The following is a 24,355-nucleotide window of genomic DNA, read 5'->3' on the forward strand; positions in this document are numbered from 1 at the left end:
AACGCGCTCCTAGAAGCCACATCGCGCATATGCCTTAAAAAAGAAGGCACACACGCGCGCCAAACAGACTGGCGCGCCGCGTCACGCCCCATGAATGACGCGGCGCGCCATAACGCAGAAGGCGCACGCGGCTTGCTCCCGCGCTCCGCGCTCGTCAAGTTCCACCGTGCTCCTGGAAGTGCGTCCAGAGGCCCTCTTAGGCCTTCTCATCCACGATAAATACCCCCTTCAGAGAGGGTCATAGACACATTCATTCATCCTCAAGATTACTCGCTCTCAAAGTTCTGAAACGCTGCTGGAGACTTTATGCGCACGATTTCCTCTGATCGAGCGCATAATCTCTCGTGGACGGCTACGCCAAGAAAATCTCCCTCATCTCCAACGCATACGGCTGCGCTCGGAATTTTCTACTGAGAATCTCCACCATCTCTAAGAGAAAACGCACATTCTCTCTCGGGTCACTTGATTCTAGAGTCTTGAAACATCGCCAAAGACTTCTTTGCTCTCTGTTTCCTCTGTTGAGCACACCCTTTAGGCTCCACGCCTCAAATAGTGTACACACACGCATTGAACTACTCATGACTTGACACTAGGACAAAAATCGTCATCCGGTGCGACGAATGTCGCACCGAATACGTCTAATGTCGCACCTAAAAGTTTATTAGATGCGACATTAGGTGCGACTAAGTCACACCTAAAAGCCCGTCACTAAAGGCATTAGGTGCGACATGTCGCACCTAATAATCATACCTTTAGGTGCGACATTTTCAGGTGCGACATGTCGCACCAACTGCCCAAGCTATTTTCCTGCCAAATTTATTGAAATTGGTGGGTAAATTCATATCGGGTGCGACATTGTCGCACCTAATAACATTCCCGCCATTATATTCGGTGCGACAATGTCGCACCGAGTATGTTTTTTTAATTAAAAAAAATTACAAAATTAGAAAATTAAATCAAAATTCATTTAGAATTAAATAAAAATTAGTTAACAAAATCCTAAATTAATTAGAAATAATATTCTGAAAATAATATTCTTAATTAAAAATACAAATTCATTCTAAAAAAGCGAAAACATGAATTCGGGAACCGCTGCCGCGTCCTCGTCCATCGCTGCCTGACGCGCTGCCGCTCGCTCCGCCGCTTCCATAAGGACGGTCTCGCAAGAAATCCATAGAACCAAGCGTGGAACCTGGCGTCTGCTTATCAGTCCCACCTGGTTGCGGTGCAAGCGAAGGTTGGGGAGTCGTGGGAGGCTGGTTGTGCATCTTGCTGAGGAAGGCGATCTGTTGCTGCATCTCCTGCAGCTCAGCTTGTTGGGCATCCATCTGAGCTCGCATCTCGGCAACCAATGGAACGGTCTGAGATGACGAACTTGACGAGCCTCTATCTAGCATTTGGGAAACACCCAACGATGACCTTGGGATCGAAGGCCCTAAACCGACTTCCCAATCTTTGCGTACTCCCAAAACGTCGCGCATCGTGTTCATCTCTGCATCTTCTTGGGAGATCACGGTGTTTCGCTTCTCCGCTTGCCGCAAAATATCTATCGTTTAAGCGATGATTTGATCCTTAAAAAAAACCACAAAAAACTTATCAGATAAGAATAATTTAAGTAATTAAAACAAATAACTTACGAATTGCGACTTCGCGAAGTCCGTCGTCTACGATCCTGTAAAGGAAAACTTTTGAATCTCGCCGTTTGCAAAATTTACGAGCTTCCGTGTGTTACAAGTAAGTTCTTGAATGAATTATAGACGTATAAGTTTATCGAGTTAATTTAAATTATTTTAAGGTAATGAAAAATCTCGGAATAAATAAAAGATTTATCGAGTTCGTCTCGAGTAATAAATTATTTTCCGAGGAAATATTCCGGAATTTAATTTAAGAAATAAATTCTCAAGGACGAGAATTATTTCCGAGAAACCTTAAATATATTTAAATTAATCGAGAACGAATGAGAATTCTCTCGGGTTTTTTTTTTAAAATTAATTAAGGACAAGATTGAGAAATTTTATTTTGAAAGGACTAATGTGCAACAAATTGAAGGACGAGATTGAAAGAAAAAGTTGAAGAAGGGCTGTCTGGTGAGTGACGTGTCAAAAATGTGGTGGGCCACTTATTTTCCGTGTGGCTAAGTAAGGAGCTGCCATGTGGCAATTTTCTTCCTCATCCTCTTGATTTCGGACACCTCACCATTTCTCTCTTCCTTTCCTTCTTCCTGATCTTTCTACTTTCTTCTTCTTCATTTTGCACGATATTTCTTCTCTCTTCTTCTCCTCACCGCGCGCTCAACCTGCAAAGGATAACGAAGAAAAAAAAAATTAGACAGCAGCAACTGAGAGCTCTTCCTCCGGCCGCTCAACCCTCCAGCCCCACCCTTCCATCCCCTCTTCTTTTTCCTTGCGTGCGCTCGTCGAGTGCCTCATCACTGAGCCGTGCACACGCCATCCAGCCGAGACCGAGCGACCGCCGCTGAGCCGCCGTGAAGCTTGAGCTGCCGCGAGCTAGAGTAGACGCCGGTGAAGAAAAAGGTGAACACCGAAGAGTGTAATTCCTCCAGAAACAAGGTAAAATCCTCTTACCCAAATTGAATTCAAGAGTTAGGGTTTCATGAGATTGATTTGGGGATTTCGAGTTCTATGAGGATTTTGAGAAATTGATTGTGTTTAGTTGTTATTTGAGCTTGATTTTGAGGTTTGGATTCGAATTGTTGAGATTTGGTTTTGTGCCGTGTCATTGAGTTTGGCCGAATGAATTTCTCTTGCTCAGCGTGTATGTTGTTTTGAAATTCTGAGTTGGTGATGATCATTGTTGTGCTAGAAGTATGAGGCTGTGATGAACTGAGATTTTGACAGTATTGATGTGGTTTGATTTGGAATTTGTTGTTGGCCGTGTGTCACTTGGCCGTGAGACTTGTTTTGAGATGTGATATATGTAGGCTCGGTTTTTATGAGTGTTTTTTTTTAGATAGAAATGTGAAGTTTATGTCAACTAAAGTGATTTGTTGACAAGATTATGGGTTTTGTTGACAAGATTAGAGATTTTGTGACAAATTATGTTATCAGTGGTTTGATTTCGGGTTCTAAGTCGAGTCGGGAATTGGATTTGTAATTGACTCGGTGTTTATTTCTAAATTTCACAGCTCAGTCACAGATCGGATAGAATCGAGCGAGAGCCGACGGAACTGAACGCGTCAAAGCCGAAGTATAGTGAATTCAGAAAAAATTTATAAAGCTCGATCTCACTCGTGAGTCGTTTATCGCTTTATAGCGTTAGACTCGAGTCATAATTCTGGATTTGAGATTTTTGTTCAAGGATTATTAATTATTTGTTTAAGAATGTTCGAGAATTTAATTTCTAGTTAATTAATTCAAAATTCTCGGTTCGCATTATTTTCGGATTATTCATTTAATTTATTTAAGACTCGTTAAATAATTATTTGGATTTTATTTCGTACTCGTTCTCTGGTACGAACTCGGATGAGTCTTGAATAAGTTTAAATTCCGAAAATCCGAGAACTAAGTGAATTAAATTCTCGAACCCCTGAACCGACTCGCAGTGAATCCCGATAACGAACCTTAAGCTCGTCAGCTTCTCCCGAATAATTGACTAATGAGATTTCAACTTCAGGTTTTAGTTTCTCGACGCTTCAGGATGTGTAGAGTCTCGGGAAGCATGAAAAGCAAGGAAACTCCGGATGCTAGTTCTTTCGACGTTTCGACAAGAGTCAAGTGCCTCGAAGAACGTGTGAAGCAAGACATATTCGGGAATCGTCGAGCTTTCTGTCAAATAATTCCGGGTAAGTGAGGAGACCTAAGTCAACTACTTACCAAGGGAATAACCCTGTTTGTTTGTGCATTTATTTGCTAGTAAACAAGAGTAGGTGAAAGCCCTAAAATGAATAAACATGAAAGTTAAGGCTTCGGCCACTCTTGCTTGAAAATTTAGTTCGGGTACGCCCGTTAGGTTCAAACGCTAACTTGAACCAGCCACGTTTTCTATGTGAATAGTTAAGACCTCTCTTCTAACTCTAGGAAGTAGGTTAGAATCGAGAAGACGGAAGAGCGATAAGACTCTCGAATTCAATCGGGAGTAGAGAGTTCGAAAGTCACACTTCGAGCTTTCAGTTTAAAACACTTAACGAGCTTCAAAGAGAAATAATAATTTCTTTCGGGGTTTATCCCGTTACGCTCTTCCATATATAAGTTTAACGTGTACGCTGCTAGCCGCAGAGTACCCAAACTTTAATTAAACTCGTGTCGGTGGTACCCACAAGTCAATGACTTGTGTTTGTGGCAGACCTAGGTGGTCTGTATGGCGCTGAGTACTCAAAACTGGGGAGAACCCAACGGTAACGGGCAGTCGCCACGAGCGAACCCGATGGTAAAGGGCAGTCGCCTCGAGCGAACCCAACGATAACGGGCAGTCGCCACGAGCGAACCCGATGGTAATGGGCAGTCGCCTAGAGTGAACCCATTCAACAATGAGCAGTCGCCTCGAGTGAACTCATTGTCGTGCCAAGGGGGCACACATGCGCCGACGTCAGATGAAGATGGTACCACTAGTGGATCCCAGACAATCTTAAAACACCCAAGCCGCCGTAAGACTGCTGCTCGAGGTCTGAGGCTGGCTTATTGTCGTTGTGGAGATCGTAGCAGAAGAGGATGTACGATCTTGCAGAACGACAAGTGAATAGATAGAGTGTGATATCACGCGTCAGTCATGCTCTAATGTTATGTTCTAGCGTTATCTAGCAATCATTATGCATTCTTGTATGCTTGTTTGCACGTCACATGGCATTAGTCGTTTTACTTTATAGATAGACTCCCACTTACTGAGTCAATCGACTCATAGTTTTATGACCCTTGGTAATGTAGATAAGGGAAAAGCTGGTAAGCGGGAAACGAGATTGAAGATCGAGACCGAGCGCGTATTGCCTTGACCTATGGGCTATGGGGTTTCTTGATTCGGGGGTTAGTGTCTTATGTTAAAACGTTCCGGAACATATTTGTATAGGAGTCGCTATAAGACTCTAAGTTATAAAAGCGAAAAATTTCCCCGAATTTTCGCAAACTATTTTATTATGTTTAATTTATGTGTTTATATTATGAGTTATGTACAGATTTGAGTTGATCAGTCGCGGTTCGTGGGCGAGCTATCGCTCGCGGGTCGTGACAGATCCCTTAGCGTCATGGTGTTTTTCTGACCATATCGCTAAAGCCGAGCCTATACTCCCATCTTCCATTCGCTGTAATTTTTCAACATTAAAATATGAATCACATATACATTGCATATTAATATTAAGTGACTTACGTTCCTCGAGCGATGACCAAAAAAACTAAGCGATCCTTGTCTCGCCTTCGTCTTCTTCTTCTTCGAATTTTCCCGATTGCGGACAGACTTTGCCTGCGAGACATAAATTCGTTAAGTTCAATATTAAGAAATTCAAATAACCATCGAAAGTTCAACTCATATGATCTGCAGGCACAAGCTCGCCAGTGTCGGGATGAGCGTAAACGAAGCGGTACTCGTTGTGAATCGAGTTCATAAGAGCCGCCACACTCTGCGCAGGCACATGATTCCGGTCTGGGAGGTCGACTAGAATAGTACTCTTGATCAGGTTTCCTAATCGGTTTTGGAATGTCCCGATCAACGGATTTTGCTCCCTGACGTCTTGGTAGAACGCCTGCTGTGTCTGATCGTAGCGAACTATGTTCGCTCCAGGGGTCCCAACACCAGCTCTCGCAGAAACGAGGTCAGTCGTTGGTCCCCCCTTCTTCCTCGGCATCTGCGGGGGACCACTTCTCCTCCTGATGGGTCCTGATCACCTGAAGTAGACATCCTGCAAAATGAATTGTAGTTAGTATTTACTATTTAATTAGTATTTGACGACTATGATTGTTATTACATGGTGTTAGTCATTCATCATCGTCACTCGATGTAATGTTAGTATCGACATGCTTCATCTTCTTCATCCACTTCTTCATCATCTTCAACAACAGTAACAAGCTCGGCCGTAGCGGTTTCGTGTCGATGATTAAGACGGTCGATATTTGACAATTCTATTGTCAACGGAATCGATGCTGAAGTGGTCGGGTCAACTTCAGGAATGTCTCATATCCCTCGATGATTGCATTCTTGAACAATTTTCCATTCGCGACCCTTAACGAGATCTTGGATGTAAAACACTTGATTCGCTTGCGTCGCAAGTATAAACGGCTCTTCTGTAAACCACTCTTTGGCGGTATATGAACTCGTTGCTCCGGTGGTCTTATCAACGTGCACTATACGTCCTGCATTGTACTTGTCACCATACCATATGCATTTGAACAGTACGACACAACAGTTATGTGTATAGTTCAGCACGATTACGTCTTCCATTTGACCGTAAAAGTTGAACTCGTTCACGGGCACACAAACACCGCTATTCTGGGTGATTCGTTGGTTATCACGACGACGAGTGATGAACTTCACACCATTCACAAAGCAACTCGGATACTGATGAGCAATTTGCATAGATCCCGTAGACAATGCGTAAAGCTCTTCGGACACGTTGGAGCCACTAACTTTCATGTCATAAATCTGAAATATGCAAATTAAGATGATCTCATTAGTAGTTTTAGTAAGCTTTCAGCAAATGAATCCTTTCAGTTTACCTTTTTTGCAAACCAAATTTTGAATTCTTTTCTGTGCATTGCTTCGATATCATAATATGCAGTTCCCGCTTCAGAGTTATTTTTGTATAAGTTCCAAATGTTCAGTATTAATGTTACGTAATTAGATGTAAATCAATGAGCTAGATAATGTACATATTTAAATAAAAGATTCCCTTACATCAAATACAGATCAATTTCTAGACAATTGGTAAAAATGTACCACTCCGCCTTCTCTTTTTTGTCGTCGTCTATATGCATGACGTCCATGTTGTGTTTCAACTCCAACTCTGACCAGTAAGACAACTCATAGAAGATGCTCTTTTTGGTCCAATTCAATTCGCACTCAGCACGTTTTCGTTTACCGGCATTTTTGCCAGTTGTCGTGGAAGAAACACTAGCCAACTGATCGAGTATGTCTTGCGCAGTCAACTTGACAAGTTTTACGGCGCTTCTCGTGGCGATCTACGTAGTGATCAATGTTTTTCCTCAATCGGTGAGGCATAGGCAAGAATCGACAATGGTCATAGTAGACGATCCTGTTTCTGACTTTCATAGATGTCGTCTCAATGTTGCACGCGGGGCACACAAGATACCCTTGGCCACTTCATCCCGAAAAATACGATCGAGCCGGAATCATTTATCGTCCATAGAAGCGCGGCACGCAACCGAAACACTTCATCGTTCACCCCATCTCGCACTTGGAACCTAGTATCCCACAATTCTTTCAGCTCTTCAACTAGTGGTTCTAAAAACAAGTCCATGTCTTTTCCAGGTGAGCTCGGTCCAGGTATCAGAAGCGTCAGCATCAAGTACTCTTTTTTCATGCACAACCAAGGTGGCAAGTTGTACGCAGTTAGTACCATGGGCCACATACTGTACGATAGACTCATTTCCCCAAACGGGTTGAACCCATCAGAAGCTAGTCCTAGACGTACGTTACGAGGCTCTGCAGCAAAATCTGGGTATCTCTCGTCTAGATTCTTCCACGTCGAATCATCTGCAGGATGTCGCAAAACGCCTTCTTCTTTGACGCGTTCTCGTTCGTGCCACTGCATCTCAAGCGACGTGTGTCGAGAAGCGTACAATCGCTTCAATTGATCTTTCAAAGGAAAGTATTGTAATATCTTTTGTGTTACATTCTTCCCGGTTGGTTTCCATCTGCTCTCATTGCAAATTGGGCACACTTCAGCTTTCTCGAGATCTTTTCGAAATAACACACAATCGTTGATGCACGGGTTGAACCCATCAGAAGCTAGTCCTAGACGTACATTACGAGGCTCTGCATCAAAATCTGGGTATCTCTCGTCTAGATTCTTCCACGTCGAACCATCTGCAGGATGTCGCAAAACGCCTTCTTCTTTAACGCGATCTCGTTCGTGCCACTGCATCTCAAGCGACGTGTGTCGAGAAGCGTACAATCGCTTCAATCGATCTTTCAAAGGAAAGTATCGTAATATCTTTTGTGATACATTCTTCCCAGTTGGTTTCCATCTGCTCTCATTGCAAATTGGGCACATTTCAGCTTTCTCGAGATCTTTTCGAAATAACACACAATCGTTGATGCACGCGTCGATCATATCATATCCCATGCCGAAACGCTTCAGCTTTGCCTTTGCCTCGTAGTGTTTTTCCGGAATTCGGTTACCAATTGGATGCGACTTCCTCAAGAGCTGCAACAATTCTGTAAACGACTTGTTCATCCAATGGTTCGTGACTTTGATGTGCATCAACGAAACTAAGAACGACAAAGACGAAAACTGTTTGCATCCAGGGTACAATTCTGCTTCCAACTCGACGAATAAGTCTTCCACTTGCTCATCTGCACGCACTTCACTCGGAGTCGGATCAGTAAAATCGTCGAACTCATCGTGATCCATTATATCATGGAGAGCATCGTGCAATCCACCGACTCCTCTTTGGTTAGTCTCGTTGGCATCTTCTACCTGGGTAAGTACACGACGTTCGCCGTGATGATACCATTCGGTGTATCCCGGGGTAAACCCTTTGTTCAAAATGTGATTCTTTACGACCCCGATGTCCAGCCATCACACGTTATTGCAAGACTTACAAGGACAACGATAATGACCGTTTTCGTTCGGGAGTTTGCTTGCAAGGCGGATAAACTCGTTAACCCCTGTTTTATATTGCAAACTCAACCGATTATTCTTGGTAATCCAGTCCCTACTTGGATTTGACATTCTTCTGAATGAGACGGAAAATTGAGAGATAAAAATGAATCGTTAGAATTCATTTTGTAAGAGTGAATTATTAGGAAATTGAGAGTGAATCGTTAATATTTGAAATTTAGAGTGAATTGTTATGAAATTGAGAGTGATGAATTGTTAGGAAATTGAGGGTGACTCGTTAACATTTGAAAGATTCGAGAGCGAATTTGTAAGAGTGAAAGAGAAATTGTGAAAAATATGTATTAATTTGGAAAAATGGTTAGAATTCGTTATATTATTGAAAGAGTTAATTTTTTTTTACAAATACTTATTATTCTACCGAAAATTCGGCAGAGTTTCCCCTAAAATATTGACTAACCAAAATCTGCAATTAAAAAAAACACATATATAACCAACCATGTCTATCCTATTAACATACTAAATACTAAACCGAGCCTCTGTGGCTCGGTCGCAATAAATTTTCAATATGTTTACATTAAATGTAACATGTTACTAATCATTTTAAAATATATTACTAATTAATCTAACTAAATATGATACTAATTAACTAATTAATTAAATTTTCAACAAATTGCAATCAAACTAAACGAACAATTAAACTCAACATATATCCATAAAACTAATTAACAGACGAATATCCATTTCAATATTCCAATTCAACTCAACGTTCTAATTTCAACATATAACAATTTAACTCAACATTCCAATTTCAACATATATTCATTTTAATTTCAACCATTTAACTCAATATTCTAATTTCAACATATATCCATTTCAAATTCAATGTCAAATTCAATTTTCATTTCAATCTAAATAACAATTATATAAAAATTGTCACTAACCTTCAATGGCGAGGTAACACGGTGTCGGGGTTAAGGCTGATCACATCGGGGCTGGGCCGGGGGTGGTTTAGCGGCGGCGGGTCGGGGCTGGGCCGAGGACGGGCAGCGGCGGTGGGGGACGGCCTCGCTGATTGGGGGCGGGAGATAAAGAGTGAGATTAATTGAGAGAGAGAGGGGGGACGTACCAGAGGGGCTGGTCGCCGGAGGTGGGCTGGCCGAGGGTGGTTTAGCGGCGGCGGGTCGAGGCTGGGCCGAGGACGGGCAGAGTGGCTGAGAGGGCGCTGGTGAGGGACCGAAGGCGGAGTGTCCGGCGGTGGTGGGGTGGAGGCTGACAGCGGCGCGGAGGGCTGACGACGGCGATGGGGACACGGCGGGCGAGGTGTCGGCGTCGAAGGTAGAGGCGGAGGAGAGACATCTTCAAGAGAGGGGTCGGGCAAAGGAATAAGAAGAAGAAGATTTCGGGCGAGGAAGAAGAAGAAGGCGTTTGGGGTTTTTAAACCCCAAAAACTATTAGGTGCGACGATGTCGCACCTAATATTCATATCCGGTGCGACATGTCGCACCAAATGTCGCACCGGATATGAAATCCCAAACCCAAAAAAATTCGGGGGAATATGTCTGACAACTTTAAATTTTGAAACTATTATGTGCGACAGTGACATTAGTCGCACCTAAAGGTATTTGGTGCAACTTTGTCGCACCTACAAGTATTAGGTGCGACAAAAACATATCCGGTGCGACATTCGCACCGGATACCACTAAACATTAGCGAAATTTTTAGTCATTTGGCGGAGTATCCGGTGCGACATGTCGCACCTAATATGAGCTTAGGTGCGACAGCACCAGAAATGTGAATTTGTAGTAGTGTGATCCCGCAACTTGGGTATGTAGGCAGCTCACAAGAAACACAGTCACCCCCATTCACCATATTCTCTCCTCAGAGAACGTCCCCGGGCCAGAGGAACGACAACTCGAGACTTTCGAGTTCCCACACTTGGCTTGGGTGCAGTCACTTGTCCGGTCTTGGGTCCAACCGTTTGAAGCTTTCCACGTTGCCGATTTTCGTCGACAACACAATTTGAGCAAACGAAAGTATTTCATCTTTCGTACCATCCTGAGTCTTGAAACCACTTCACCATATAAGTTAAATTTTTACCCAATTACAGTTTTTGGGAGTTTGTAAGTTCATGGAATGTTTGAAAATTATTCATCTCATATATTTACCATTTTCTCTTTAAAAATTTTCTCTAGTCGGTCTATTTGTTCTCTTGTGGGTAACTTCAAGATGAGAAGATCATATGAATCCTCTACTAAATTTCTAGTTGAGAACCTGTGAATTGGGTCCCCTTGTCGAAGGTGATCTTAATATTTTTTCTGCATATGTACACTATTTTTTTTTTTGTTAAAACTAACATATGTACAAGATTTGTTTGTATAGGAACTTGATTATGTCTACTTGGATTAGTCGAGCACATGCCTTCACTTCTACCCACTTTGAGATTAATATGTAGTTAGAATTGCAAATTTCTTTTGGAATTAAGCTTTTAGAAGTGACCTACCATGTTCCCTAGCTGAGGATTGACCATGAGCTTTTTCACGAAATGGTTTTTTTTAGATCAGAGATATTGTGCGCAAAACATCGTCATCCATTGCATATCTCCATTAGCTCTTCCATGCCTCTCAACACCCGCTACCAAAAATATCCATACGTTGTTGATCGCTCGCTAAGATTTGAATCCCTAATAACTTGAGTATTCATTTTTCACAAAATTTCTACTCATTGTTCACAATACTATTTGATAACAAGGTCATCCATGGCTAAACGTGGTCATGAGGAAGAGAAATTTAAGAGAATTATATTCTCTTCTCTTTTTTTATGGGGAAGAGAAATTTCTCTTCTCTTTAAATGTGGAAAGAGAATTTCACTTCTCTTTGCATTTAAGGGAAGAGAAAAAAAACCCCAAAATATATTCTCTTCTCTCTCTTCTCCTCCAAACTGTAGGTTTATTTTTTTATTTTTTATTTTTTTAAAAAAATCTGAGCCATTGGATTTATGACCGTTGGAGATCCAATGGCTCAGATTTTTTGACCGTTTCAGCCCAAATATTACCGTTTTATATCCGTTGGAACCCCAAAAAATTTAAAAAAATTCATTTTTAACCCCCTCATTTCTTTCTCTATAAATACACCCATATATCTCCAATATTTTTTCACAAAACACTCTCAAATTCTCTCATTCTTCTACATCTCTCTCAAAATTCATTTCCCATAGTTATAAATTTTATCATATAGTAATAATTTTATTATACACTTCAATGTCCCGTAAATCGTCTAACTCATCCCGATCCCATCATCCGCCTCCTTTACCCCAAAACACACCTCCCACAATTCCTCCACCACCCCAACATTCGCCGACCATCCAATTTCCTCAAAATTGGTTAGGATTAAACCAAATTCCTAATTTTGAAAACACCGAGTTTGACCCGACTCCATTACCTTCATCTTTTTACCAACCTCCATCATTCAACATAACCCAATACAAAATCGAGTTCAACCCAAATCCCCCTTATGTTCAACCATCTAGTCAAATCCAATTTCAAGTCCAAAATTCCCAACAAGCCTGAATACCACAAGAGGATGATGATGAAACCCAAGATCCTTATATAGTATATCGACAATATGAAAGTGAACATATTAACCCCGAGGAGGAGGAGGAGGCCAATGAGGAGGAAGACGATGAGGAGGAGACCGAAGAGGTGCAACCACATCATCCTCCAATCCAAATACCACAACCAAGACAACAAGAGCAAAGGCCCTGAAAGAAAAGAAAGGCTCGATCCCACGTATGGCAATTCTTCGAGCAAATGGGCGAAGGCTCTACCCGTCGAGGAAAATGTCTAGCATGTGGAAATGTCATCAAAGCTCAAAATGGCGTGCAAGGAACTTCTTGTCTAAAACACCACTACAAGAAGTGTTCCTCGATTGGTTCTTCAAGTAATGTAAGTATTCACGATCCCTTAGAACATAGGACACATTTAGTTGAGTACATCATTTCCACGAACCAATCGTTTAGTCATGTTGAGGATGAAGGTTTTATTAAATATGTTAGTTATTTGGTACCTGGTATTCAAATCATTTCTAGATCAACGTTGAGGCGTGACGTACTCAAATATTTTTTGGAAGAAAGGGAAAAAATGAAAGCCATTTTATCTTCTGGAACGTTTAGTGTAGCCTTGACCTCTGATATATGGACGGGTAAATCTAGGATGGATTTTATGAGTGTGGTGGTTCATAACATAGACGAACAATGGAACCTTAACAAAAGGATTCTTTAGGAGAATAGAAGGAAAGCACACTGCGAATAACATATTAGAGATTATATTAGGTGTTATTCAAGAGTGGGAACTTAGTGCTAGAATTATTTCTGTGACCCTAGATAATGCCACTAGCAATGATTCCATGATTAGAGGATTACAAACCAAAATACTTTGTGAGGAAAACCTTATGCACCAAAGATGTGCCACACACATCATTAACCTTATAGTTCAAAGTGGGGCACGAGCTTTTCATTCTGGGATTAAGAGAATTAGACATGCTATGAGTTGGATTAATAGTTCAACCCCTAGGGTAGATGAACTTAAGAGGACATTTTTACTTCATGGACTACATGAAAGAACCTTTCATGTAGATAATAAAATTCGTTGGAACTCCACATACTTGATGTTAACAAATTTCTTATCCCGAGGGTTATTATGAGGTTATTGTAGCTTTTTACAATTCAAGTTTGAGTGAAGGTGAAGGTGCACTAAGCGAGGAAGATATTAATATGGCTAAAGTTTTTGTTACTTTTCTCAAACTTTTTTATGACCAAACTTGTTGTTTATCTGCTGTTTATAAACCTACTTCTCATTTAGCAATTCATAGTCTTTGTGAAATTGCTCAACATTTTAAAACCAATATGGACTATGTAATTTTTCAAGCTTGTATTTCCTCTATGAGAGACAAATTTTTAAAATATTGGGGTGAAGGCAAAATTCTTTACTTGTATGAGTATGCTTGTATTTTAGACCTTCGTATTCAAATGGATAGTTTTAAAATGTTTTTAAATTTTTTACAAGATATGTTCATCGGGGAAGATTATATTACACATGATCACAATAGGATCGTGGAGGGTTTTTAAGATCTTTTCAGGGTCTATCAAGAACGAGTTGCACCGCCCCCCGAACCTAGCCCACCACGAAATGCAAGGCAAGAAGAAGAGTATATGTTCTTGTCTGTTCACCGACACTTTCGTGGAGTTGATGGATCTCCACAATCGTCTCCAAGAGGGAGAGGAGGGAGAGGATCTCCACAACCGTCTCGACCGATATACGACGAAATATCAAGATACACTACTCATCTTCACGTTGAGTACTCGAACACCAAACTTGACCTCTTGGATTGGTGGAGGCAACACGAAGGAATGCTTCCCATTTTTGCAAGTATGGCTCGTGATATTCTGACGATTCCTATTTCAATCGTTTCCTCTGAATCCGCATTTAGTTCTTCGGGGCGTATGATTGATGATAGGCGTTGTAGTTTATCACCCGAGATGGTCGAGGCTTTAACGGTGGGCAAAGATTGGATTCTACATAGCCGACGAGCACAAGAGACATTTCGCGAAATTGAAATCATTGATGATTTTGATACTCGATTCTCAAACATAAACCTTACCAACCCTTAGTATTTTATTTGTAATTTCCTTTTAATTTTGCTTTGCATTTTGTTTGTTTTTTTTTGCTTTGTAATATTTTGTGTAACCACGGTTTTCCTCCGCCATAAGCGAGGGTTATTAATAAAAACACAACGTTTCCCTTAAAAAAATATTTACATACAATTAAATAGAACAACACATTTAGTCATGAAATAATTACACACACATAAAAATATCTTTGTTTTTTAGTCTCTTCAATTAAAAACATTACAAATAAAATACCATTAAATTTAAATCAAAAATATATTTTAAGAGAAGGGAATTCTCTTTTACGTGAAGAGAATTTCTCTTCTCTTTTTAGTAGAGAATTCTCTAAAATAAGTGAAGAGAAATAAATAAGGAAAGAAAATTTCTCTTCCCTTATTATTTTAGGGAATTCTCTAACAAAGGAGAAGAGAACTTGTGTTCCTTTCTTTTGACACCATTTATCTATGGCCTTCAATAAAAGATGTTGTCTTACGTCATATATCGTGTTTCTTTGAATTATCAAGAAGCACTCATTAATCTATATTTTGAGTAAGATCTTCCAACGGGAGCTCCACATATAACTTGCTTCAAAGTTCAAACTTCTTAAAACCGTTAAAATAAATTGTTAATAATGTTGCTATCTAATTGGCATAAGTTTATTAGTATATATATATAAGGACTTAGAAATATGTTTTATGTTATTTCTACATAATTTTAGCTATACTTTAATTATTTTTTTACGTTATTTATCTCATTTTATTTATTTTTAATAGTTTTAAATCATTGAAAATTTATATCTAAGCTAGAATGTGTTTATCATCAGTTTTTTTTTATTTTTTATTTTTTATTTTTTTTTATAAATATTTAACACAATCTAGCAATTTATTCAAAAGTTATGTGTCTGTAACTAACTACTTCAATTTATTTTTTTTTCTTTATTTGTTTTTTACATTGATTAATTTTTTACTTTATGTTTGAATTATATTTATTTTATTAGTTTTAAATGATTGAAAATTTATATCTAAGCTAGAACATGCCTGCAATCTGTTTCTCCAATTATGTAGTATAAGTTAACTTGAATAATTTACATCAACTTAATATTTTAAAAAGAAGAATTTGTTGTAACTAAACTAACTAATCTCTTACTTTTTTTTTAGGGAAAATAACACATTTATACCCTGTGTTTTAGTGAAATGTCGAGTTTAACCCTCGGTTTTCAAAAATGTCGAGTTCATACCCTCTGTTTAACTAAAATGACGAAATTATACCCTGAAATAAACAACAGTGTCACAAATATTCTTTTTATTGACTTTTCATTGACGTTGACTATAATATTTATAATATAAACACCAATTATCTTTATTCATTTGCGTCATATATGTAATTTATTTAAAAACTAAAAAATAAATAACAGTCTCTTAATCGTGAAGAACACAGAAAGAGGCAAAGGGGTAAACATCGATAGTTGATAGTCATCAAAATCGCATATTCGAACAGAGAATCCAAGATTTAGAGTTACAATTCGAACACGGAATGAAGTCATTTCTTAGGCGGTATGAGTTTTATTATTTAATTTCAATTTAAGGCTATTTTTATTTCAAAATTGAGAATTTGGAAATTAGAGTACTGATTTAGATTTGATTCGGTTTTTCTTATATAAGAGTTAATATCAATGAAATGGAGATTCGTGACGCTGTTATTCATTTCAGGGTATAATTTCGTCATTTTAGTTAAACAGAGGGTATGAACTCGACATTTTTGAAAACTGAGGGTTAAACTCGACATTTCACTAAAACACAGGGTATAAATGTGTTATTTTCCCTTTTTTTTAAGATTTAAGTATAATTTTATTTTATTAATCAAACTCACAATATTTTATTTTCTTTGTTTATCTTGTTGCAGGCTCTCTGTTCGGAGAGCAAAAAAAAAATGGGACAGTTCCTTCTTCAGTCTCAGTCCCATTACCTCCAAGCTCTCACCAAGACGCACTTTCATCGTCCATGGAAACCCTCGACCATGGCTTCTCTTTCCGACCTTCCCTACCCAATCGCTCTCACTCTCTCCTCTCAACGCTCTCTCTCCACTGTCTCTCTTCGCTGCTCCATCGTTTCTCGTCCATTTCTCGCCCGACCTCCGTGTCTTCCTCGCTTGGTCCGCCGCAAGATGAGCGAATCAGGTGAAATCTCTCGACCCGTTCTTATTTTATCGCTCGGGACGTTTTACGAACAGTCGGTGCGCGAAAAGTTGAATAGGTTTCTGAGCTTGAAAACAGGAGAGATTAAACGTTAAACCTTCATAGTAGCCCATTAACGATATATCTGTATCATTAAAACAATTAGGTAATAATCACATTGTTCAGGACCTCAGTGAAACAATTGCCTTAAGATACAAAGTGTTTTTCTTTGAAGTTTCCTTGTTTTGTGAGTTTATGCGTTTCTCTTTGTCAGAGATAATGTCACAACTTGAGCTCGGGAAGCCGGAAGAAAGAAGAAAACCCCACAAACAAGTGAACGGAATATTCTGGATTATACTAATTAATCTAGGATTATATGCGGCTGATCATTTGTTTCAGGTAGTGACTAATTTCAATCGAAATCGGCATTATAGAGTCATGTTCTTTGACTAATTTTAACTGAAATCAGCTTATAGAATCAGGTTGTAACAGTGAAAAAACACGAAGTTGATTAAAAAAAATGATATTAGGTTAGTGATTTCCTGTGGATTAACTAAGATCTGTGAACTTAACAATTCTATTGAGATGTGCACGCTTCCTTCGCTACAAATGAGGCTCTCGAGCTATTTAAGAACGTTGATGATTTTTCTTTAAAATTTCTCAGGTGCGTGCGATAAAAAGCCTCTACCTTTACCACAGTTTCCCTGAGTGGTATCAGTTTCTAACGGCAACTTTCTGCCACGCCAATTGGTAAGACCTCTCTGCTCGTCAAGGTTTCACCCGCAGAAGTCAGATTTTGTTGGCTTTGAAACTGAACGTTAATTTTCTTCAAATTCTTCGCCGTTCATTATTTTCAGGAACCATCTTTCGAGCAACCTTTTTTTCCTGTATATTTTTGGTGAGGACCTATTTAATATTTCCTCACTGAAATTTGTTTATGTACATGAATAAAGACTTCAACTAGGAAGATCTTATGAATTCGTAGGAAAGCTCGTTGAAGAAGAGGAAGGCAATTTTGCACTGTGGCTCTCCTACATTCTCACAGGTGTCGGAGCAAACCTTGTTTCGTGGCTGCTTCTGCCACGAAATGCCGTTTCAGTCGGAGCCTCAGGGGCTGTGTTTGGCCTGTTTACAATCAGTGTGCTTGTTAAGGTAGTCTCAAGTTTTGAGCTTTTCACGAAAATCTCCGTGCAGGAAATATTGTTAACTTCTTTTTTTCTTAACACAGATGTCGTGGGATTGGAGAAAGATCCTCGAAGTGCTTATATTGGGCCAGTTTGTTATAGAGAGGGTGAGAACTTCCTCTCTTCCCTTGCAAACATTAAAAAGTAAAATATATGAATATTTCTTGATGCGAACACAAATCTTCATGGCATTTAACGAAATTGCTCTGGTCGATAATTTTTTTTTTCCTTATCCCTGCTAGTGAAATGAAAATTCCTGTAAAACTTTCTGCTACGCACAGGTGTGGTTGACATAAAAATTCCCATGTTTGACTACGCGGAGTAACATATGTTTCGAAATTCTTAACCGAAATTCTTAAGCTGTTATTGTTGGGCATAGGTTATGGAAGCTGCCCAAGAATCGACAGCATTGCCGGGTATGCGCGGAGGGCAGGGCATCAATCACATTGCTCATCTCTCCGGCGCTCTTGTTGGCGTTCTTCTCGTGTGGCTTCTCAGTAAAGCCCCGTCAGAGCAGAAAACTGACAGAAAATAGTCGCAAGAAATTTGTATACGTAACCATTCTTTTGATACGACTCGGTATAGCTCTGAAGACAAACTAATATTATCGATAAATTCAGTTTACAAATTGAAGAAAGTTGACCAATCTCTCCTATTCTAGAACTCTACAACAAATGAAAATAAAAAGAGAATTGTTACTACCATCTCATAACATTTTTCCCATTTTCCACAAAAATTATAATTTGGACAAAAATACTTACAAAAGGAGGAGAGAATTTTTTTCATCCATTTTTACCCTCTTCTTTATTTTTATTTATTTTTTTTTTTCTAATTTTTTTCCCTAGCCTTGTTTGTGTCAATTTTTTATTTTTTATTTTATTTTTATAAAAAAAATATGAGTTTGTTCGACGATTTGTTGACATATATATGTCAACAATTGATAACATTAGAAAGTTTGTTGATTTGTTGACATATATGTCAACAATCGGCATAATTTGTCGACATAATTGTCAACAATTGACATGATTTGTTGACATAGAAGACACTACTTCTTTACTATTTATGTTAATAGTTTACACAATTTTTCAGCAAGAACACAAAGAAATACACAAACATACAAGCATCTATACTGACTGACAAAGACAAAAAAAAAAAAATCAATCAAAATAATCATGCTAAGCATATCTAAATATAATCATATAAACGATTTCTCCAATTTCAAAAAACAATGAGATATGTTCATTCTCTATTTATCCTCGATCATAAGAAAAAATAAAAATAAAGAGAACTTAAAAAAAAAAAACCCCCAAAATTAGCCATCAAGCCAAAATTATCAAATTGGAGGGAACCGCTAATAGGAGCATTCAGAGTCATTAGACAAAGAGACTTGAGTACTGTGCCAGGAAGCAATTGAGGATCGAGAGTGAGGAAGGCGCTTACGTGTGCGTGAAGGCAATTGGTTACACTTAACCAATGCCGGGTTAGTTAAGTTTGTTAGCTAGAGTTAATGTAATCATAGTTAAAAGTTAGTTAGAGTTTGCATGTATTATATAAAACTCAAATCAATTGATGGGTTCATTAATGAAGAAAATCGTTTCAAGTCAATCTTCATTCTCTCTCTAGCTCTTCCTCTCTACTCAAATCCTTTCATGGTATTAGAGCAGAGCGATCGTACAATGGCAACTGATCAATCCAATGTTGTACAAGGCAATCGTTTTTTACCAATCGTCTTTAATCATCCAATTGCCTCAAAGTTGGATAAACTGAATTTGGTCTCCTGGAAGAAACAAGTAGAGCTTTCGATTAGAGGTCAACGTCTTCAAAATCATCTTTCTCAGATCTATCAACCACCAGCAAAATACCTTAATCAAGCTGCTGTAACCATCGATCAGATCAATCAAGAGTTCGCAGATTGGGATCAACAAGATCAATTGATTTTGTCGTGGTTATTCGCATCGTTGAGTGATGATCTGGTATCGCAAATGATTAATTGTGAATCTACATCGTAGCTATGGAAAAACTTGGGAGAATTCTTCGGATCTCAAGCCAGAGCGAAGATCAGTCAATACAAGATCGCTTTGCGCAACATGAGAAAAGGAACACAATCGATCAATGAATATCTGCTCAAGATTCGAAACTGCATAGATCTACTATCACATGTAGGTCAAAAGACGGATTCAAAGAAGTACATTGATGTAATCCTTGAAGGATTTCCGAGTGAGTATGAGACTTTTGTCACTGAGATCAATCTAAGAGTTGAGCCATACACGATCAATGATCTTGAGTCTCTACTACTCTTACACGAAGTCATGCTTGAGAAGAAGCAAGGAGGAGAAAGTGATGGCTTCACAAACGCAATGGCAAATCTGGCAAGATCTGGAGTGCCAAATTAGTATAAGAGACCTTACTTCAACAACACTCAAGGTCAATTCTCGTACAATACTCATCCTCAATAATACAGATCTACTTCAACCATCAGCAATGGAGGTAGATGCGGTCAAAACTTCAGAGGAGGGCAACAACATCAACAATTTCGAGGATGTGGCGTGGAGGCTAAAACTCAGGCCGTGGAAACTGGCAAAATCGAATCCAGTGTCAATTGTGTGGAAAAACTGGACACCTGCTGATGCAGTGCTTTTACAGGTTTGACCAGAGTTTCACAGGGCCAACTTAGCTCCAACAACACAACACTGGCTCACTGATTCAGAGTAATGTAGCTCAAACACAAGTTCATACCTATCCTGATCAGTTTGTTAAGACTGAAGGTATTGGAGGTCAACACTAAGGATTCTTTGATGAGTCAAGCCTCTACTCCATGAATGCCTCAACATAGAACATTCAAGAGTCAGCCTGGTTGCCTGCCTCAGAAGATCATGACTTGTTCCCAGACTCAGGAGCCACCAATCACATCACATCAGATGAAGGGAATCTCAACACCAAAGTTGAGTACAGTGGGGCTGAACAAGTGCACATGAGAGATGATAAAGGTCTTAGCATTAAACATGTTGGTAATTCAGTGTTTCAATCTCATTATATACCTGATAGAACCCTACACCTAACCAAACTCCTAAATGTCCCACAAATTACCAAAAACCTGCTAAGTGTATCTCAGTATGCCAAAGATAATAATGTCATTTTTGAATTTGGTCCAAATCTTTGCTTTGTGAAGGATATTCTCAGCAAAGCTACTCTCGAAGGGTGAACTGAGAGGAGGCCTTTATGTCTTTAATTCAACTCAAGTTAGTCTTCACAAATCAAGCTAAGTCAGCATGCTATAGGAAAGTAGAGTCAGTTGTTAAGAGTCGAAACAAGATAGTTGAACCAAAGTGTTATGCTGTCTCTTGCAATGTTGCATCTTCTATTTCTATGTACTTAAGTCTGTCCTTCAACTTGTAATGTCAAATATAGTAATAAAGTTCTTGATTGTGTTTGTTCTTCACGCTGTCTTGGAAAATTACACAAATTTCCTTTTCCAAATTCACAAACTGTGTAAACAAAACCTCTATAAATGATTCATACTGATATTTGAGGCCCATCTCCTACTCTCTCCACTTATGGCTACAAATATTACATTCATTTTATTGACAATCATTCTAGATACACCTGGGTATATCTCATCAAAGCCAAATCAAAAGCCCTAAACTCCTTTAGGCAATTCAAAACTCAGGTTGAGCTACAATTAGGAATCAAAATTAAGGCCATCAAGTCTGATGGTGGTGGTGAATACAAAGCATTTACTCCTTTTCTCTCTGAATCTGAAATCATTCATCAAATTTCATGTTCACATGTGTATGAGCAAAATGGCTTAGCTGAAAGAAAACATAGACATATAATGGAAACAGCTCTATCTCTTCTAGCTCATGCTTCCCTACCCTTTAAATTATGGGATGAGGCCACTAGAACCGCAGTCTTTATCATTAATAGATTACCATCTCCTGTTCTTGACAACAAAATTCCTCTCACTGTCATGTTCAAGAAAATTCCTTGTTTTCAAAATCTCAAAACTTTTGGTTGTTTGTGTTATCCAGATCTAAGACCTTATAAAAAAAACATAAGTTTGACTTCAAATCTCAACCTTGTACTTTTCTTGGGTATATTTTGTGTCACAAGGGATATAAGTGCATGTCTAAGACTGGTCGTGTGTACATTGCAAAAAATGTTATATTTGATGAAACACAATTTCCATTCTCCAAACCAGACCTTGCAAAAACACCAATAACACCTGAACCTATTCCTTTCAATCCTTATATGTTCTACCTTCAGCCAAAACAGACCACAAATTCCACACCATAATGAGATTGTACCTGGAAACCAACCTCTTTGTGTTAACCCTGTCATTCCATTATTGCTTGAGAATTATGTGGATCAAGGTCAGGAGCAGGAAGATGCACCAATTGCTAGTCAAGAGCATGATCAACCTGATGCTATAAGCCAAGTGGTGCAAGCTAATTTTCTCAACGCCCACCCTATGACTACCAGATCCAAGAATGGAATTCACAAGCCCAGAGCCTTTCTCCTAACAAGAGAGCCATCATCACCTAAAGAGGCTTTGCTTCATGAAGAATGGAGAAGAGCCATGACTGATGAATACTTGCCCCTGATGAGAAACAACACTTGGAGATTGGTTGAGCTACCATAGGATAGAACTCCCATTGGCTGCAAATGGGTTTACAAACTGAAGGAGAACCCTGATGGTTCAATATACAAGCATAAAGAAAGGCTAGTGGCTCAAGGGTTTCATCAGATTGCATGCTTTGATTACTGAGAAACCTTCAGTCTTGTTGCCAAGCCAGCTACAATCAGAATCCTTTTATTCATTGCCATCAACAAAGCTTGGAAGGTTCATCAACTGGATGTGAACAATGCTTTTCTTAATGGTGATTTGAAGGAAGAGGTATATGTGAAGCAGCCAGTTAGGTTTGAGGATCAGTCAAGACGGCTGTATACAGACTAATCAAGTCTATCTATGGGCTCAAGCAGGCACCTAGAGCCTGGTTTGAAAAGCTTCATCAAGCTTTAGTGGCACAAGGGTTCAAGTCATCAAAAATTGATAGCTCACTATTTGTTCTACACACTCTTGTCTTACAGATATTCATCATGGTCTATGTAGATGATATTCTGATTACTGGTAGTGATGAACTGGCTATGAGAGATTAGATCAAGGTTCAAGATGCCGTTTCGATCCTCCTGATTTACGGAAAGTTGACACGCCGACGGAAAATCATACGGAAAAAATGTGGAAAAAGACAACTGATATGCCGTTTTCCATGGAAAATCGACACGCCGATGAAAAATCGAACGGAAATAATGTCGCAAAATAAACTAATACATAGATACTTGTAAATATAGTCCAAATTTAAAACACTAAAAATCATACATATAAAAAATAGATGTTTCACACTTAAAATCACAGCACAAAATGTATCAAATAAGAGAATAATAGGTGTAAACACTAAACATTGCAAACCATCATCAAATAAATTTGTTCCACATGCATACAGCTAAAATATAAAATGAAATGCATCGATAAAATTTTGGTAGACGGTTCTAAATGAATTTCGTGATTTTTTTTTAAATTTTTAACCACTTTGGTGACGGGGACCGACTGAGATACCGATCGAGATTTTATAACATGATATAATAAAATCTATAATATATTGAATTTAAAATTTAAAGTTGTTTTTTCTTAAGATTTTTAGGAGATGTTTTCTCATAATATTAATTCTTGACTTTTAAATTCATATTCCATGGTCATTATGAATTTATGAGTCATTGAATATGTATGTATGTGTGTATATATAAAAATAAAAAAAATTACGTGTATTGAGAGATGGAACTTGGAGCATTCAGATCCAAAATCAGGGTTTTAAATGCCGGCGAAAATTGGCGAATTTCGCCGGCGGCGCCGCTGCCGGAGGCAATACGGCCGACGAAGACACAGTTTGCTGTTTCGTCATTAAATGCCGTTCGACATTCGGCGAAACGAAAAATCGTTTGGCACAAAAACGACCGGTCTCTGGGTATTTAGGGTTTTCAATGCCGCCGCTGCGACGACTAGCAACCACTGCCGACAAAGACCACCACCTCGATTTGACGAGCTTAGTTAAAGTAAGAGACAGAGATAGATGGTTCTCTATATCAATTCCACACATAAATTTCAAAAAATAGAAGAAAGAGAAAGTTGATAAGGCATCAATGGAAAACATCCAACAATTTATAAAATTGGCCTGAAAATATCGAACCTGTGAAGAAGACGAAGAACCCAAATAAATTTTTTTTTAAATTCCAAGGCAGAGGAGATGAAAAGGTGAGAGAAGATGAAAATGTGAGAAAGACACATATTTGGTTAATATATTCTTTTGTTTCTGAGTCCAAAAGTCTTACCACAAATATATAATTAATACATGCCCAATTAATGTGTTTTGGACAAGGTTTGAAATGCCGTTTTTGTTGCCGTTTCGAGCATCCTGATTTACGGAAAATCGTCATGCCAATGAAAAACCGAACGGAAAAATTGTGGAAAAGGGCAAGTGAAATGTCGTTTTCAAATGATGTTTTCGATGAAAAACCGATGTGCCAACGGAAAACCGA

The 24,355-nt window shown here is 38.9% G+C and overlaps 1 protein-coding gene and 1 long non-coding RNA gene across 3 annotated transcripts; both read left to right on the forward strand.

The window, feature by feature from the left end:
* Positions 1–2,235: 2,235 nt before the first annotated feature.
* LOC149390858 (uncharacterized) lies at positions 2,236–4,939 on the forward strand. 2 transcript variants are annotated; one of them, XR_016300333.1, is made up of 4 exons: positions 2,236–2,570; positions 3,146–3,250; positions 3,634–3,802; positions 4,881–4,939. It is a non-coding gene; the product is annotated as an uncharacterized LOC149390858 (long non-coding RNA). The 2 variants fall into 2 exon arrangements; XR_016300332.1 differs by lacking the exon at positions 4,881–4,939 and having other exon boundaries at positions 3,634–4,046.
* Positions 4,940–16,285: 11,346 nt separating this feature from the next.
* Positions 16,286–18,553, forward strand: LOC149390859 (Rhomboid-related intramembrane serine protease family protein). The gene is made up of 7 exons (XM_089620473.1): positions 16,286–16,583; positions 16,855–16,979; positions 17,245–17,330; positions 17,438–17,478; positions 17,566–17,732; positions 17,809–17,871; positions 18,144–18,553. The coding sequence occupies exons 1-7, from the start codon at positions 16,337–16,339 to the stop codon at positions 18,297–18,299; spliced, it is 885 nt and encodes a 294-aa protein (XP_089476599.1). The 5' UTR covers positions 16,286–16,336; the 3' UTR covers positions 18,300–18,553.
* The last annotated feature ends 5,802 nt before the right edge of the window (positions 18,554–24,355 follow it).

The sequence above is a fragment of the Urtica dioica genome, chromosome 7 (assembly GCF_054948205.1).
Source record: "Urtica dioica subsp. dioica isolate 48M chromosome 7, U.dioica_male_clone48M_v1_H2, whole genome shotgun sequence".
Lineage (NCBI taxonomy): Eukaryota > Viridiplantae > Streptophyta > Magnoliopsida > Rosales > Urticaceae > Urtica > Urtica dioica.